Raw genomic sequence first — 20064 nt, 5'->3', positions numbered from 1 at the left:
ATGAATCGTTGTGGCTAAGTTTTAGTACTTGGTTGAGGAAGACAAACCCTTGATTTTATTCAAATTTTGAGATTCAGTTTTATTTTGTTTAATTCCAAATTGCGTATCAAGAGTTGTTTTGGATTGATTGCCATGCTTGTATGTGAGATTTTAGGATTGATCACCTTAGAATTTTGCTATACAATCTAATGCTAAATTAGAATTCAAATCCGTAATTGTTTGAATCATCTGATTTTTGAAGCAACTATGATTTATATTTTTTGCTGTTGAATTTGTTAAATCGTAGGAACAACAATTGACTAGATTAAATACAATCGCTGGTATTTGTGTTGTCTAGATTCATCAGTTTTACTCATTTGAATGCTACCGTGGATTTAAATCTAATCGCTGGTATTGGGTTAATTGATGGGGTAAGGGTTAACTTAGAACGTTGGTGTCTAGTTAACTAAAATTAAGGTGAAACAGGAATTAAATTTCCAATGATGAATAATCAATGTGAATTAATTATTTTTAGGGAATCGATGATCGAATGAATAATTTCAAGGGTGTAATCGACCGATACCAAGTCTCGTTAATTTATTGATCTTCCTTATTTTAATTTTTGCATAGTAGTTAGTAAAATCCAAAAACCTCCTTTTATTTAATTTCAGTATTTTTAAGAACACACTTAAAATTCACTTTCCTCGTGGGAACGATCTATACTCACACTACTGCATTATTAATTTATCTGATTGAGTCATGTAATTTGGGCGTTACACGATTAAGCGCTACCAACTATTCATGTTAGGCTTTCAATATCTCTTTGGAAAAAATTTGTTTTTGAAATATGGTTTATGTTTGTCATTTTGGAATTTTGTCTGTCATGACCATTTCCATACCTATTTTGTCTGGTCATAGTCATTCTAGATTTTGAACTCTCCGGCTCAACATATCTACTCAGCGGCACCCCATGGAAACGTACAATCTTCTGAATGTACAATCTCGCCATGTGATCAAAGCCGAACTCGCGATTGTATGGGAGAAAATGAGCAGACTTGGGCAATCTTTCCACCACAACCGAAATGGCATCACACTAACTAGAAGACATCGGCAAGTGGGTGACAAAATTCATCATCACATGCTCCCACTTCCACTCGGAATTTCCAAACTATGCATCAGACCACCCGGTCGATGATGCTCCGACTTAACCTGTTGACAAACAAGGCATCGAAAAACATACTGGTAAAAACACCATGTTTTATCACTTTCCACAAGAATCTCGTACATAGATTCTTGTACTTCTTAGCACTGCCTTGGTGTACTATGCATCTACTACGATGGGCTTGAGACAAAATCTCCTCATGCAAATAAGAATCCTCAGGCACAACCACTCTACCAAACAAACACAACAACCCATCAGACTGAAAATGGAAACCAGAGGTGTTGTCTCCCTGAGCAAGTTTGGCTAACTTTTGCGTCTTCAGGTCTGAAAGATGAATTTCTCGGATATGGGCAAACAACGCTGGCTCAGCTAACACTGAAAATACTCGAATCCCTTGCTGATCTCTCTTGTGGCAAAAAGTGAAACCCAAATAACACCACTCATGAACAGCACTAGACACATCACTAGCATGAAGGGCACTAACATAAATCTTACGACTGAGCGCATCTGCAGCTGGATTTTCAAAACTCGGATGATACTTGATCTCACAATCATAATCCTTGATAATATCCATCCAACAACGCTGCCTCATAATCAAATCAACTTGAGTGAACAAATACTTCAAACTCTTGTGGTCAGAATAAATCTCAAAACACTCAACGTACAGGTAATGTCACCAAATATTTAGTGCAAACACTATAGCTGCAAGCTCTAAGTCATGCACTGGATAATTCCCAGCCTTCAACTGTCTGAAAGCATAGGCAATCACATGCCCATTCTGTGTCAACACACATCCCAAACCTTGGAGAGATGCGTCTGTATAAACCACAAAACCACCAGAACCCGATGGAAAGGCAAGAACAGGAGTGCTAGTCAGACGTCCTCTCAACTCATCGAAACTCTGCTCACACTCGACGTACTAAACAAAAGGAACATCCTTCCTCATCAACTGCGTCAACGGTCGATCAATCCGTGAGAAATTCTCGATGAATCGTCGGTAGTATCCTGCCAATCTCAAGAAACTAAAAATCTCAGAAGCTGTCGTCGGACACGACCAATTCAGAATAGCTTCCGTATTACTCGGATCCACTGAAACGCCATCCCGATAAATAACATTACCGAGAAACACTACTCGATCAATCCAGAACTCGCACTTTCTGAACTTGGCGTACAACTATCTCTCCCGAAGAATCTGCAGTAAAACTCTCAAGTGATGAGCATGCTTCTCAGTACTACGGGAATAAACTAGAATTTCGTTGATAAACACCACGAAGAACCTATCCAAGTAATCTCGAAAAACTTTGTTCATTAAATCCATGAACACTGCTGGTGCGTTCATCAAATTGAAAGGCATCACTAAAAACTCATAGTGACCATACCTCGTACGAAATGCAGTCTTCGAAACATCCTCATCACAAACTTGAAACTAATGATATCCCGATATCAAGTCAATATTGGAATACACTGAAGTACCCTGAATCTAATCGAACAAATCATCAATGCATGGTAAAGGATACTTGTTCTTAATCTTTACTCGGTTCAACTGTCTGTAAACGATACAAAGACACATAGAACCATATTTATTCTTGATGAACAATAATGGCGCTCCCCAAGGTGAAACGCTTGGACGAATATATCTTTTGTCCAGAAAATCTTGCAGCTGCTGGTGCAACTCCCTCATCTCTGATGGAGCCAAAAAATAAGGTGCACGAGAAATCGGTGTCGTCTCTGGCACGAGCTCAATCCCGAACTAAAGCTCGCGGACTAGGCGAAACCTTGGAATCTCATCCGGAAAAACATTTGGGTACTCACAGACAACTGACAACTCCTCAAGAGCCCTAATCCCCGTGGACGCATCAATAGCATAGATAAGGTAGCTGACCAAAGATTTCGGTTATGACTAGCAAGTGCACTAGGTCAAGTAATAGTAAATGGATGACAAGTCCAAGTATCGATCCCACAGAGACTGTATTTAATGCTCAAGATTTAATTATTTAACTTAATCTAGATAAAATAATGAAAAGGATAAATTTGATCCATTCACTTCAAGCTTAAATAATAAATAAATTGACAAAAAATAAATTTAAAACTAACGGAACTAGAACTTGGATTATAACTTCAATTAAAGTATACAACCAAGACACACGAAGGTATCGAACTAATTTATGCATCCACGTGGCACAGACTGAAAATTATGTTTATTCCAATCACGGTGAATTTCCTATCTTATTTAACAATCTATTTATAGAATTGTTAAACCTATTCAAGTTGGACGGATTAATTATTTCTAATTAATTCTAATCAAACTTAAACGCATTCAAGATTTATGAAAATTCAGTTTTAACCTAATACCGCATACTGAAACCGATTACTATTTCTAGTCGGTTTAACCATATGTTGATTGATATCTTTGAAGCTATCTTTAATCAATCCTCTTTTGATTCGTGATTAATCAACACACATGTGACTAGGTGATCAAGCTATTCACAAGAAATATTAAACTAACACCAATCAATAACTGAAAATATCCAAAATATAATCAAACATATAACCACGTCTCAAACATAAATTAGTTTCGACCCAATCTCGTGGTCTTGGTTGAATAAAACTAATCAATACTCAAAAACATAATTCAAGAATATGTTTTAATAATAAAAAGAAGAAGAAAAAATAAGAAATTAGGATGAAGCGTTCTTCAATGTCTTCAATCTCCAACGCCCTAGCCGCCGCCTTGAATTTCTGTGCGCCCCCAAATTCTCCTCAAATTCTGATATTTATATGCCCCCAAATCCAACCTAATTCTTTCCTTATTGATAGAGTCCGCAAAAATAAAAATACCTATGTCGCAATTGCGCTCGAGCGCCAAACTTCTGCCTCCAAACTTAAAAACTCATCGAATCGCGCTGAGCGGCAGAATGTGCCCACTCAAGCACCAAACTTCTGTTCTTGCTTCTTCAATTTCCACCTTTCGCGCTCGAGCGGTAGAAACATCCCGCTTGAGCGTCCAACTTTTGTCCTAGCACGCAGCATTCTTTAAAAATTTATATCCATAGTTCTAGCCGTCGGATCGAGCCAAAATTTGGACAACAACTTTAAAACATCTTGTAATACATTTTGAATGGTGAAGATCAGATTTGAATCTTTCTAGCATCATAAATAATTTTTGGACAATTGATGCTTTGTAATTCCTTCTTGTGGCTTCTTTTTTGCTCCAAAATCTTAATTTCTTCATTCATTCAAACCGAGGAAAGTGAAATGTAGACCGCATGCATGAAATAATAAATAAATTAAACAAAAAAACTCTAAAGACATAATAAATTCATGCAAACTAGACTCGAAAATAGCATAAAATAATGCATGACAACACATTTATCAACTCCCTATACTTAGCTCCTGCTCGCCCTCTAGCAAGAACAAATGAAAAAAACAAACAAAATGATACAAAATGAAGTTAGGATAATACCTTGAGAAAGTAATCACCTAAGTGAGGTCTATATACATTCCAAGTTTAAAAATACCCTCAACTCTTTAAAATACACATTCGATTTAGTGTGAATGTGTGTTTGTGCGATGTTATTCCAGTTACATGCAACTTAGAAAAAATCCGTTTATACGACTGCTTAGCGCACCTCCCTCAAGATTGTATTTTTAACGCACCGCCGGATTTTGCAACCGACTTACATTAGCCCCATAAATTACCCGCAAACTTAGCTATAATTTTTAATAGGATTTGGATTTCAATCCCCTCATCTATAGTCCGGATGGAGCATCAACCCCATTTTTTCCGCATACTTACCCTTGGACTAGGTAATTAGGATTTCAATCCCTTGTTCATGACCCGGATGGAGTTGTTAAGTGCAATATTAGAGTATCACCAAAATTCACAAGACACAATTGAGATCACTAAAACCTAGTGTTGTGCAATGGTCAAGCAGTCAAAAAATTAATTCATCACTTTTATGCTACAATTCATTAGTACAAAAACACATAATATCGCTCGATACATAACAAGGCAAGGCTAAATCATATAAAATATAAGTGCGAAAAATGGCACTTATTAGACTACCTATCGGCTACTGAACGACTGAATGATTGAATGACTAAATGGACAGAGCCAAAACAACGGTCTATGTACCGGATTTTTATTCCACTAAACAACGTGATTTCGGTCCGGAAATGTGAGTTCACCTTGGCTCGTAAAAGGTCGATTGTACGGATCCTATTTGAGTACATGGGAAAAAGTGCTACACTAAATGTTGGTGGGAGCCACATCTTTAGCTTATGATATTCACTTAAGAATCCTGAACAGTCACTGTATTTCTCTTGACATAATACTTGATACTTATCTGTTATTACTGATACCTGGCATCTCATATTGAAATACTGCACTGATAGTTTTTGTCTCGTTATAAATGTATAAAGCCAGTTTATTCCCTCACTAAGTTCTTAAAGACTTAACCTCTATTTCTTTTCTATTTATTGAAAAATTCCATATACATGATTTCAGGATCTCGAATAATAATCGACATTGTGTAAAGTGAAAAGTGGGTTTAGCTGCTTTTATGACACGAGTGCCTGTGATTGTTTTAGTATTTTGATTATTATATGTGTAAATTTAAGGATTGATTATGCTTCCTCTATTGTAAGTTTGATTGTACTGGACTTAACTGCAAAACGGGGGCTCACAACATACCACAATGATGAATGTACTTTCTACCACTTTTGGATGTGTGATGATTTTGTAATGAGATGGTCTTATTTATTTTTTTTCGTGTATGAACTAGAATATATATTTTATATTTGTTACTGATCTTTTTTAATCTTTTACAATATCAATTGCTTGTAATCTCGAATTCAATGGAGAGTCGAGCAACGGCTGGGAGTATTACTGGGAAAGGCATGAAATTAGATAAGATGCGGCGTATCTGTACAACAGCGAAGGAAGAGGTCCTAGTTGCATCATTGAAAGAATATCAAAAGAACAGTTTTAACGCAGGCTACTTAGAATTATTGGAAGATTTTATGAAGAGTGCTATATCTAAACCCGACTTACGTGGAAATCCACATATTAATTCAAGAATCCATGTGTGCAAGAAACAATATTCTTGTTTGGCTTCGATGATAGGAAAAAGTGGTATTGGTTGGAAGCCGGGAATGACATAGAGAACATGATTGAAGCTACAAATGAGGCATGGGAAGCACTTGAGAAGGTTGTAAAACCGAGCACTTGTCACTTTACAAAAATCTATCGCTGGTGGTAATAGTGCAACTCAAATTTTTTCAACTGCATAGCAGCTCAAGCATCATGGTTCGATTACTCTACCCAACAAAGACTATTATTTCACCCCAACAATCTCCCTACCAATAATTTCACTCCTTTCAATCGATGAGAATCGAATCCATGACCTTGACTCTAATACCAATGGCAGGACACATTGTTTGCCGCTTTACCAAAAGCTATAGCTGATGGTAATGCTGCAACTCAAATATTTTAAATCGTATAGTAGCCTAAGAGCCATGATTTGATTTCTCTACCCAGCAGAAACAATTATTGCACCCAACAAAGGTACTTAATTTTCTTCAAAGTTAGTTAATGGAGGATGAAGTCGTTTGATATAAAATAAATTGTATGGTGTTAGTAAAATTGAAAGTTCACTGATTAGCATATAATAGAATTAATTTGCTTTGTTCATTGTTATTTAAAATTGAATATATGACATGTATTAAAATTTAATGTAATTTTATATCTTCACCTGTTCATATAATTTACATTATTCGCAATGGTATGGCAGGTGGACAATAGTGTTCAAGTAATATGTTACAATCATTGGCCACATTACCAAGACTGGTGTGAAATGTTCGGAAATGATAGGGCAACAGGTGAATGCATCGAGACATTTACAGTTGTTGTTCAGCACATGTTAAAAATGAATGGTGAATTATCGAACTACGCGGATGTTGGCCTCCAAGACATGCTTAACCCATTTGAGCGAGCAGATGAGTCTGTGTCTGTAACACACACCCCATATTCGAAACCAAGTGTAGCTAAAAAGGCAAACTCAAAGAAATGGAAGCAATTAAAGACCATGATCACATTGTTGTAACAATCAACAATTTAGCTAACATTACTAAGGAAACAATGTTGGAGCTCATAAAAGAAATGGCTGCGAAGTCAAAGAAATCTAAATTGAAGATATCAAATGCTATGGACAGTGTGTTGGACGTATTAGGTACCATTCTTGGGTTAAAATCGGACGAGAAAGTGCTTGTTGCAGAGCTCTTGGTGGATAACCCGAACTAATTAGCATTATTATTTTGGCTCGATCATGATGGCATGTTGAGCTTAAGCAAAAGATTCATCACACCATAATTATCAAAGTTGGTATGTGTGTTTTGAAATTATGTTAATATGTTTGGGTAAATACTATATTATGCTTCAAACCATGTCATACTCTTATCTTGCTTAAAATCATTGCACATGTGCAAGTAATTTTCATCATCTAACTCGTATATTTGTGACATGCTTCCTATGTATGTCAAACTATGTCATTTTGCGAGTTGATGTTGAATGAATATGTTATGGCTAGTAGAGATGTAAATGAGCCTATCCGAATGGTATTAGGCTCAAGCCTGGATCGTTAAATATATGTCTCGGCTCGGGCTTGGTTCGAGCTTTTGTCTTGAAGCTTGAGCTTGGCTCGTTTAGGAATTACTAAGCTCATGAGCAGATTGATTTCGGCTAGTTAATATCTCATTTATATTATTTAACGATATTGACTTGAGTTTGAATCATTAAACGAGCTTGTTTTCGGACTCGCTAAACGAGCTCATTTTCTGGCTCGTTAGGCGAGCTCGTTTTCGAGCTCGTTTTCTGGCTCGTTAAGCAAGCTTGTTTTTTATCTCATCAAGCACACAACTTTTATTTTATTCAAACTCGTTGAAAATATAATTGAGCGCGTATGAAATAAAATACATCTATATCAATTAATTATAAACTAAAAAAAACAATTTCGTACATAACCAAAATGACAAACCTAATAACAAAAAATATATATTAAATATCCTAAAATATTATATCAAATTTCAAATTATCATATAAAGTAACATCGACACAAAATCCATTAGCAAAAATCTCACAAGTTACACAGCGACAGTAAAACCATAAAATTGATCATCAAATATCTGTCACATACCGTGTAGTGATCCGCATCCTGATCACCTACTAATCAAGAGCTTAAGCATGTATTTAAATTAATTAAATCATAATCAGAGCAGAACCACTGCTGTCATCCTGCAACTATGGTCTCTCTGAGCCTCCCGCTCCATCAAGTCTGAGACCTGCTCCATGAAATAGGGTGTCCAAAAACATTACATGGACGTGAGTATAAAACGCTCAGTATGAGAGTATGATTATATAATATTATATGTGCATGTATGAAAATGTACGGGTACCAAGACTTGAGGTCAAGAATCTTTGGTCAAGAACAGACTTGGGCCCTAGGTATGTATCACTCTACCTCTTCGCCCCAGGAGGTGGCTCACATACCCGACAGTAGAATAACGGTGACCTGACATGAGTCTACTTGTCCAACCATCAACTAACAAGATATGGTAAGAACTAGCTAGGGCTGACAAATTTCACATAAATCCCGACCCTTCTCGATTCCCAACCCGTTCCCATCCCGAACTTTTTCCGACCCGAGTGGTCGGGATTTTTCCCGACCCGATCAATTTCGGAATCGGGATCGGGATAGGCAACTCTTTCCGAAGGGATTCCCGACCCGACCCAAATATAAAAATAATATTTGTTAATAATATTTTTAATTAAAAAAATAATTTTTTTTATATTTATATTTTTTAATATTAACATTGAGTTATAAATTTTTATTTTGTTTTTTTATTATTATAAATAATTATATGTTTTTTTTTGTATTAATCAAGTAGTTGTTTTAGTTTATTTGTAATGTACTAAGAAGATGTTTTAGTTTTTTAATGGTTATATACAAAAAAATTTAATTGATTTGTAATGTACTAAGAAATTGTTTGATTTTCTTCATAATTTTTTTAAAAAAAATATTTTCATGGAAATTTTTTTTAAAAAAAATATTGTTCGGGATTACCCTCTCCCGACCCGACGGGATCCCGAACATTCAGGTCCGGACACTTTTCGGGTGCGGGATCGGGAGAAAAAATATATCCCAATTCCTATCGGGATGGGAATCGGGTAAGGGGGTTACGAGACGGATCCCGACCCGATTCCACCCCTAGTAAGAACCCTACTACAGGATATTACAAGGGTACAAGCTCAATATGATCATGCATGAAGCATAATAACATGTCATAATATATGCAAAAAAATTCATGCCATATAAATAGGGATGACAATTTTTCCCGCGGGTTTAGGTCCTCGCGAGGAAAAACCGAAACGGGGCGTGTTCGGGGTGAATATTTGGGTATGGGTTCAGGTTCGGGGATTTTTAAAAATTTCTGCAACTTATTGGGGCGGGTATGGGGATGCTATCCCCATCTCTGAACCCGTCCCGATAATAATAATAATAATAATAATAATAATAATAATAATAATAATAATAATAATAATAATAATAATAATAATAATAATAATAATAATAATAATGTTGATATTTACACTCCATTTTGTGTTATTTGTACTCCACTTGTGAGTAAATTGAATACATATTTTACACATGAAATGAAGTGTAGATAACACAAAATGGAGTGTAAATATCAACTCCCTAATAATAATATTAATAATAATAATAACAATAATAATAATAAAGTGTATAAATATTTTATCTATCAAATTTTATTATATCTACAATTTTATAAAAATTATAATTAAAAGTATCACTATTCTTTAGTTTATATATTTTTTATCTATTATATATAATATATACGCTTATGATAACATACTTTTTTTATAATATAAATATAATATTTGAATCTAATTCATGTTACGTAGACATATAAACTATTAATATTAATTTATGTATATATTTTGTTATTTATTTTGATTAATTTTAAAAGTTATTTTAAATAATAATTTTTATTGGTAGATATTTGTTATTTTAAATATTTTGATTAATTTTAAAAGTTATTTTAAATATTTTGATTAATTTTAAAAGTTAATAATATAATCAAAATTTTACCCAAAATATTTAATGTATTTAATCATAAAATTGAATAATAATTTTTTTATTATTTTATAATAAAATTTACTAATATCATATACATATATATATATATATTATAATAAAATTTATTAATAATATATATATTCTCGGGTATGGGGATGGGGATGGGGACTTGGTCCCCGCGGGAATAGGGACGGGAAATCCCTGATTAGAAATTATGGGGTTCGAGGCGTGATGCAATCATGGATGTTGAGCATATTGTACAAGTGGCTAAGGAATATAAAGATCCGTTGGCGATGCCACAAGGACCAATTATGAGAGATCGAAGAAAGAAATTTAAAGAAGAATTTCAAAGTTTCATGACAGATTATCAAGATAGAGTTGTGTTCTTGAAGATCAACTTGAAGGATGTTTTAATGTTCTTTAAGTGGAAAAGGATCAACAAAGTGATACAAAAATGGTGCAGCAATCGAATAGAAGAGAAACTGGAATTCGGCGCATCTGCGTTGATACTCGCGCATCTGCGTAAGGGAGTTCCTCCGTGTCTCGGGCATCTGCACCTCATGACACGCCTCTACGCAAGTGAGGTTTCTCAAGATTCTGGACATTGGCGCAGCTGCAGGAATAGGAGCGCGTCTGCGTGAATATTTGCGCGTCTGCGTGTTCTTCTTGCGCATCTGCGTTACAACCTTTTTCACGTGAGAACAACTTTCTGTAATTTTGCGCATCTGCGGGATTTTGAGATTTACACACAACACGGCGTATTTTTGTGCTCGAGAATTAAATATTATTTTAATATTTAATTATTATTTTGAGTATTATCTATTAGGAAACATTTAGATTATATCTTGTGATATCTTTGCAATATTTTTAACTATCTTTTATTTTTGAGTTGTAACTATAAATACTTTATTTTTTTTTATTAATAATAGTTTTCAGATTTTATTCAAATATTGATTGAAAAATTCTCTCAATAATTTTATTGAAGCTTTTAGCTTTGTCAAATTAAACTTATCAAAGTTTCTAACTTTGTGGCATTTGTTAATTAATCTTCGTTGGAGATTGTCAGATACGAGTTATCTGAAGGTTTTCATAGATTGAAATTGTTTCGTAATTTTTCTTTATTAATCGTTCATAGATTAAAGGTGGAAATTCAAAATTTTATCTATATTTATTTTTCTGCGAGATTATACTTGTCTTAAGATAGATCGAAAACATCAATTGGATCTTTTGTTTAATTGATCTGGGGCTCGAATTGTATAATTTTCGTGTTTGATTTTCATTAATCAATCGTATTCATATCATTTGACATCAAAGAACAGTTTTCTTTGAGACAAGTAAGTTTGTTTCAACTATCTTAGTTCTTATCTTGTTCTTCATTCATCGTGCTTCGTTTTTTTCTGTGTCGTTTCTGCTACCTTGTTGCCCAAGTTTTGTTTCTTATGCTACAAGTTATTTATTTATTTAATATATATATATATATATATATATATATATATACATATATAATTATCGGTCAAAAAAAGAGAAGGACCAAAAATTGCTTTAAAACAAAAAAAAATATATAGAGGAGCAAAATAACTTGTGGCAATTTTTCTAGTCTTGTGTCTGAGTTCATCCTTGGGTACCAGTTAATCGAATCTCCATAGGTTACTTTTCACTTGTGTCTTTCGATCTTCCATAAAGTCAATTTTCCAGCGTCTACAAGTTTTAACTTGAGGGTTTGATAATAACTCCACAAAGCAAAGCACACTATATATATTTGAGTGAAAAAAATATAAAGAGTGATTGAGTGATTCGTTTGGAGTGAACTGTGAGAACTTGTGTGAGAAAATTTTATTACTAATATTTTCTTGCAGGTACAATGAATCCTAATAAAGATGCTAGTGAGAGTGTGAACCAAGGAATTTCCAAGGTTCAGATGGATGCGTTGGTGGGGCATTTTACTAAGATAATGAGGTTGGATTTGGGGCCATTACATGAGAGGTTGAGTAAGCTAAATGAGAGTAGTGGGGGTGGAGTGGGAGTAAGAGTAAAAGTAGGAAGGTGAATGACTTTAAGGATGGTGAAGTGTAGTAACCCAGAACCCATTTTAAGATAATAATATGTTAAACATGATTAAGGATTAGTAATTAACTAATTTCGGGGCTTAATCAACTAAAAAGATGATTTGACGAACGGAGCTTCTGTTGGCCATCGGACCCAACGATGGAGGGGCAGAACGGACGCAACGTTCCTTGAGATACAGGCAGGCATGAGGTGGCTTGATGACTAAGCTACGATTTTTGACAAGTGTCAAACATGCAGGAACGGACGCAACGAACCCGAACGGACGCAACGTTCGTGTCCGGAAATTTTGGCTATAAATAGGGGTCTCCGGAGTTCATTTTCAAATACGAATTCCGAGTTTCCTTCTTAGATCAGTTATATAGTGTGAGTTATACACTTGAGGGCCCTATCGGTTATAATAGAGGTTCTGGAATAACCAAGGTGTGGTTATAATCATCCAGGACTAGCGACTCCAAAGGGCTATCTACGGACGAAGGTATGGTCCGGGAATCTATTTAAGTTTTGGGATTATTTATTAGCTTAGTTAAAACTTATAGAACTTGTGTAGTGATACGGTGAACTTTTTAATATAGGCTTGGAACCTAGGATCTACTATACTTGAACTAGCCTAGAGGTACGTACACATTGACTGAGACTGCTAGCGAGTATACATGTTTATATGTTGCATTTTGCATGATATATGATTTACCGCTTTCTATACTCATATGTCATGTGCATATACACGTTAAGCCTATACCTTGTTATACCTGATTATAGAGCCACTCATCTCTATACTCGATAGTCTGTCACTGAGAGTACAGCGACGGAGGGGACATGTATGTCTAACTACTCTGGTGTATTAGACGAGTGTGGTTGCACCCAGAGGTTGATCCGTGCGGTTGCAGCACTCATGTGGCACCGGTACTCAGCATGACTTTTCAGATGACCATTTACCAGTCATCATGTTGCATGCATTATATACATATGTTTACTCATGTTTATGTACTGGGCGTTAGCGCTCACGTCCTAGATGTTATCTTGGACACCATATTCCATGGGGCAGGTCGCAGGATGGACGGAGATGGTAGTTCAAGGCAGGACTAGGGAGCAGGAGCCTTGAGGAGTTTTGTATACAACAGGATTTGTTGTAGCTGTATAATGTTTACTTTAAGTTTTTCAATATGGTTTTATCACTACAGTATCAAACCTGGATATATTTTACTAAGCTGATATGTAATTTATGGATTATGTTTCCGCACATTTTACTCTGTTAAGTATTTTGATGTATTAAGTTTAATTCATGCTATTAGTTGCCAGTTAGTAGGTGATTCCATGCAGGGTCACTACATTTTTGGTATCAGAGCATGCATAGATTTTGGGAATTAGTACTTGGGATTTAGTTTAGTCTTAAGTAATTCTTGCGCATTTGGGATTTTAATGTGCAATTCTTTTCAGGATATGGCTGACGAGAGTCACGGTAGTGTTGGCCAGGGAAGTGGTCATCATCATCGTCACCATCGCCATCAGGATGATCGATATCGTGCTCATGAGGGTAGACGTCGCTACTCTATCAATAAGTTCATGCAAGTAGGACCGAAACCCTTGTTGGGAGGTAATAATCCTGAACAGGCAAGAGGCTGGATGTCTAAACTCGAGAGTGCATTTCGAGCTTTCAATTGCACTGAGGAGCAGAAACTAGAAGTTCTAGAATTCGTTCTAGAAGATAGAGCATGCTTATGGTGGGATGCCAAGGCTACTCAGGCACGTACTGAGAAAGGATAGGTGACTTGGGGGGATTTCTGTCAGCAGTTTCAAAAACTGTATTTTCCTCCAGCTGTTCGTCAAGCACGATCTATGGAGTTGTTGACTCTGAGGCAAGGATCAATGACTATTGATCAATATCAGCAACGATTTCTTGATCTGCTACCTTTCAGTCCTCATATCAGTGACAGTGATGCATCGAAGTATGATATCTTTCTGCAAGGCCTGAATCAAGATATCTACTCGCAAGTTGTCATCTGTGATGATCCGACATCTTATGAGACTTTGGTGAACCATTGCTGTCAAGTGGAGAACAGCAATAGGCGGGCACTGTTGATGATGCCAGGACAGCCTAGTGGATCTCTTGGGCCTAGGGCTCAATCTGTTGTGCAATCTGGACCTATGTCTTCTTCTTCTACTACTACTACTTCATCTGGTTCTCGTGGTTCATGAGGTACTTTCCGTTTCGGGAAGAAGAAGGAGGAGGAATTTTGCAGCCACTGTGGTGGGAAGCATCCTGAAGCTTCTTGTCGGAAGGCTACTGGTGCTTGTTATATTTGTGGTGCGTAGGGACATCTGCGAAGAGATTGTCCTCAGCGCATGGGTTCTGCTAGTGGATTGGGATCACAGGTTGGATCTCAGGCTTCTAATTTTCCACGTCAGTAGCCAGCACCACAGAGTTCTTTTGGTTACCATCCACAGACTCAAGGGCAGGTATTTTCTCTGTCTCAGGATCAGGCTACTGAGGGAAGCGATCGCATGTTGGCAGGTACCTTTTTGTTATGTGGTATTCCTGCACTTGTCTTAATTGATACTGGAGCATCGCATTCCTTTATTTCTAGTCATTTTGTTAAGAGACATAGATTACCTTATGTATCATTAGATATGGATTTAGTTGTATCTACTCCGCTGGAGCAGGAGGTAGTAACTAAGCGTCTAGTGATGGGTTGCCTTCTAGAGTTTGAGGGTCATGTGTTATCGGCTAATTTGATGATATTAGCGATCGCAGATTTTGATTGTATTTTGGGAATAGATATGCTGACTTTGTATCACGCTACTGTGGATTGTTATCAACGTCTAGTATAGTTTCATCCGGATGAGGGTGATAGCTGGTACTTTTATGGTAAGGGTGCGCGACCTCTGATGCCACTTGTATCGGCTCTGAAGGCATGTCATGTCTTAGAGTCAGGTGGGGAGGGCTACCTCATCTATGCAGTTGATATGTCCACGAGTAGTCCGGGTATCGATCAGCTACCGGTTGCCAGCGAGTTTTCTGATGTATTCCCTGATGAGATTCCTGGTTTTCCTCCGGTTCGAGAGGTTGAATTTGGTATTGATCTAGTATCAGGAACTACGCCTATATCCCGAGCACCTTATCGTCTGGCACCGTCAGAGATGAGAGAATTGAAACAGTAGTTGCAGGATCTTTTTGATAAGGGATATATTCGTCCGAGTGTTTCTCCGTGGGGAGCACCTGTGTTATTTGTCAAGAAGAAGGATGGATCGATGCGGTTATGTATTGATTACAGGCAGCTGAATCGTGTCACCATCAATAATAAGTATCCTTTGCCACGAATTGATGATATGTTCGATCAATTACAGGGTACTTCTATCTACTCTAAAATAGATCTGAGATCTGGATACCATCAGATGCGGGTACGAGACTCAGATATTTCTACGACTGCTTTCAGGACCAGATACGGGCATTATGAATTTTTGGTGATGCCATTCGGTTTGACGAATGCACCGACAGTCTTTATGAATCTGATGAATCAGGTATTTCGTGAATATCTGGATAGATTTGTCATCGTCTTCATTGATGATATTCTTGTCTATTCTCATGACAAGGATGAGCATGCACAATATCTGAGAATTGTGTTGCAGACGTTACGAGAGAAGCAGCTGTATGCGAAATTGAGCAAGTGTGATTTCTGGCTTGATCGGGTAGTGTTTCTTGGTCATGTGATTTCTAGTGAAGGAATATCTGTTGATCCAAGTAAGATAGAGGAAGTGCTGAACTGGTCTCGTTCGACGACGGTTGCTGAGATTTGAAGTTTCTTGGGTCTAGCGGGTTATTACCGTCGGTTCATCGAGAATTTTGCACAGTTGGTCAGGCCTTTGACTCAGCTTACTCGGAAAGATGTTACCTTCATATGGTCCTCGGATTGTGAGGAGTCATTTCACGAGCTGCATAGATGTTTTACTACTGCACCTGTGCTAGCTCTACCTTCTGGATCAGGAGGTTATGTTGTCTATACTGATGCCTCTGGTCAGGGGTTAGGATGTGTTCTAACACATCATGGACATGTTATTGCCTATGCATCTCGATAGTTGAAGACGCATGAGAATAATTATCCAGTACATGATCTCGAGTTAGCCGCCATTGTATTTGCACTCAAGATTTAAAGACATTATATTTATGGTGAGAAATTTGAGATATTCACGGATCACAAGAGTTTGAAGTATTTATTCACTCAGGTGAGTTGAATATGCGACAGAGACGTTGGATGGATATTCTGAAGGATTATGATTGTGAAATCAAATATCATTCAGGTTCTGCGAATCTTACTGCTGATGCCTTGAGTCGGCAGGTGAGACTTTCTGCACTTCAGACTAGTGAAATATCTCATATGGTTCAGGAGTGTTGTTCATTGAGTTTTACACTCAAGCACAAGAAAGGAAGAAATGGAATTCGTTTGTATACTATATTATCTGAGCCAGCATTGTATTCCCGAATCAGGGAAGCTCAGATATCTGATGTTAAGACTCAGCGTTTGGCACATCTAGCCAATGAGGTTAATACATTTGGATTCCATTATCAGGAAGATGGTTTATTGTGCTTATCAAATCGAGTGGTTGTACCTGGTGTTGCGGAGCTCAGGAACAATATTCTTTCTCAAGCTCACAGGAGTCGATTGTCTATTCATCCTGGAAGTATGAAAATGTATAAGGACTTGCGAACCAGATTCTGGTGGAAAGGGATGAAGCGGAGTGTATATCAATTTGTTTCGAGATGTTTGGTTTGTCAACAGGTCAAGGCTGAACACCGAAGACTAGGTGGATTACTGCAGAATCTTGAGATTCCCGAATAGAAATGGGAGCATGTGACTATGGATTTTGTCACCCACTTGCCTATGAATTCACGTCAGTGTGATGCTATCTGGGTCGTTGTTGACCATTTGACGAAATCAGCACATTTCATTACTTACAACCAGGAGTATTCTTATGATTGCATGGAACGTTTATACATCCAGGAGATAGTGCGATTACATGGGATTCCAGTGAGCATAGTTAGTGATAAAGACCCGCGATTTACCTCACGTTTTTGGGGTAGTTTTCAGCATGCGTTGGGTACCACTCTGAGTTTAAGCACTGCATATCATCCGAAGACTGACGGGAAGTCAGAGCGGATGATTCGTACATTGGAAGATATGCTACGTTCTTTTGTCATGGACTTTGGCTTATCTTGGCAGGATCAGTTACCTTTGATCGAATTTGCCTACAATAACAGTTATCATCGTAGTATTGATATGGCACCTTTCGAGACATTGTACGGTCGACGGTGTCGTACTCCGTTATTCTGGGCTGAAGTCGGGGAACGACAAGTCGAAGGTCCTGAGTTGGTGCAGCAGATTGAAGACAAAGTAGATTTGATCAAACAAAGGATCAAAATTGCTCAAGATCGGCAAGTCAGTTATGCTAATATTCACCGCAGGCCACTTCAGTTTGAGCCTGGTGAATATGTGTTTCTACGAGTATCACCTTTCAGGAAGGTGACAAGATTCGGTGTGAAAGGCAAGTTATCACCTCGTTTTATTGGGCCTTTCCAGATACTGGAGAAGATTGGAGATGTTGCTTATCGTTTGGCGTTACTGCCATCTCTTTCCAGTATACATAATGTTTTTCATGTGTCGTTACTTTGACAGTATATAGCTGATGAATCACATGTGATTCAGCCTACTGATGTTCAGCTAAAGCCAGATCTGTCGTATGTTGAACGACCACTCCTTATCCTAGACAGGAAGGAGAAAGTTCTTCAGAACAAGACTATACCACTTGTGATGGTACAGTGGCAGCGCCGAGGCGTTGAGGAGGCAACTTGGGAAACCGAGAGCCATATGCAAGCAGAATATCCTGAGTTGTTTGCCTTGTACTTTTGATTACCATGTAAAGGTGTAATTACAGTTGTTGTAATAAAACATAGTTTGATGTTTCATATTGTTATCTTGATTTGTCTTTAGATTTTATTTCGCAGACAAAATGTCTAAAGGTGGGGAGAATGTAGGAACCCAGAACCCATTTTAAGATAATAATATGTTAAACATGATTAAGGGTTAGTAATTAACCAATTTCGGGGCTTAATCAACTAAAAATATGATTTGACGAACGAAGCTTCCGTTGGCCATCGGACGCAACGTTCCTCAACGGACGCAATGCTCCTTGAGATACAGACAGACATGAGGTGGCTTGATGACTAAGCTACGAGTTTTGACAAGTGTCAAACATGCAGGAACGGATGCAACGAACCCGAATGGATGCAATGTTCCTGTTCGGAAATTTTGGCTATAAATAGGGGTCTCCGGAGTTCATTTTCAAATACAAATTCCGAGTTTCCTTCTTCGATCAGTTATATAGTGTGAGTTATACACTTGAGGGCCCTATCGGTTATAATAGAGGTTCTGGAATACCCAAGGTGTGGTTATAATCATCCGGGACTAGCGACTCCAAAGGGCTATCTACGGATGAGGGTATGGTCCGAGAATCTATTTAAGTTTTGGGAGTATTTATTAGCTTAGTTAAGGCTTATAGAAGTTGTGTAGTGATACGGTGAACTTTTGAATATAGGCTTGGAACCTAGGATCTACTATACTTGAACTAGCCTAGAGGTACGTACACATTGACAGAGATTGCCAGCGAGTATACATGTTTATATGTTGCATTTTTTTTGGCATTATTATATGGCATGATATATGATTTATCGCTTTCTATACTCATATGTCATGTGAATATACACGTTGAGCCTATACCTTGTTATACTTGATTATAGAGCCGCTCAGCTCTATACTCGATAGTCTATTACTGAGAGTATCCCGACGGCGGGGACATGTATGTTTGACTACTCTGGCGTATTAGACGAGTGAGGTTGCACCCAGAGGTTGATTCGTGCGGTGGCAGCACTCATGTGGCGCCGGTAATGAGCATGACTTTTCGGATGACCATTTACCAGTCATCATGTTGCATGCATTATATACATATGTTTACTCATGTTTATGTACTGGGCGTTAGCGCTCATGTCCTAGTTGTTATCTTGGACACCCTATTCCATGGGGCAGGTCGCAGGATGAACGCAGCTGGTAGTTCAAGGCAGGACTAGGGAGCAGGAGCCTTGAGGAGTTTTGTATACAGCAGGATTTGATATAGCTGTATAATGTTTACTTTAAGTTTTTCAATATGGTTGTATCACTACAGTATCAAACCTGGATATATTTTACTAAGCTGATATGTAATTTATGGATTATGTTTCCGCACATTTTACTCTGTTAAGTATTTTGCTGTATTAAGTTTAATGCATGCTATTAGTTGCCAGTTAGTAGGTGATTCAATGCAGGGTCACTACATGAAGAGAGTTGTGATGAAAATTGGGATAGGGAGAGATGTGTACATGGGGGTAGAAATAGGCGAGAAGCGGTGCGTGTAAAATACACTGAGAGGAATAGAGAGGATGTGAATATTAGTAGTATTAAGATGAAAATTCCAGCGTTTCATGGGAAGTCTAATCCGAAATCATATTTGGAGTGGGAGAAGCGTGTGGAGTTTGTGTTTGATTGCCATCACTATTCTGATCTTAAGAAATTGAGTTTGGCAGTGGTTGAGTTTGTTGATTATGCATTAATCTGGTGTGATCAACTAGTGACCACTAGAAGGAGGTGTCGAGAGCAACCTGTTGAGACGTGAGATGAG

The 20064-nt window shown here is 37.4% G+C and overlaps 1 protein-coding gene across 1 annotated transcript; it reads right to left on the bottom strand.

Annotated features, from left to right (window-relative positions):
- Positions 1–1154: 1154 nt before the first annotated feature.
- Positions 1155–1715, bottom strand: LOC140862430 (uncharacterized). Its single transcript, XM_073265452.1, has one exon. The coding sequence runs from the start codon at positions 1713–1715 to the stop codon at positions 1155–1157; it is 561 nt and encodes a 186-aa protein (XP_073121553.1).
- Positions 1716–20064: the final 18349 nt, after the last annotated feature.

Source organism: Henckelia pumila, chromosome 4, assembly GCF_033568475.1.
Source record: "Henckelia pumila isolate YLH828 chromosome 4, ASM3356847v2, whole genome shotgun sequence".
NCBI lineage: Eukaryota > Viridiplantae > Streptophyta > Magnoliopsida > Lamiales > Gesneriaceae > Henckelia > Henckelia pumila.
This window is presented reverse-complemented; position numbering and strand designations above follow the sequence as displayed.

Coding starts and splice junctions, on each gene's coding strand:
- LOC140862430 (XM_073265452.1), bottom strand. CDS start 1,715: ATGGATATTATCAAGGATTATGATTGTGAGATCAAGTATCATCCGAGT.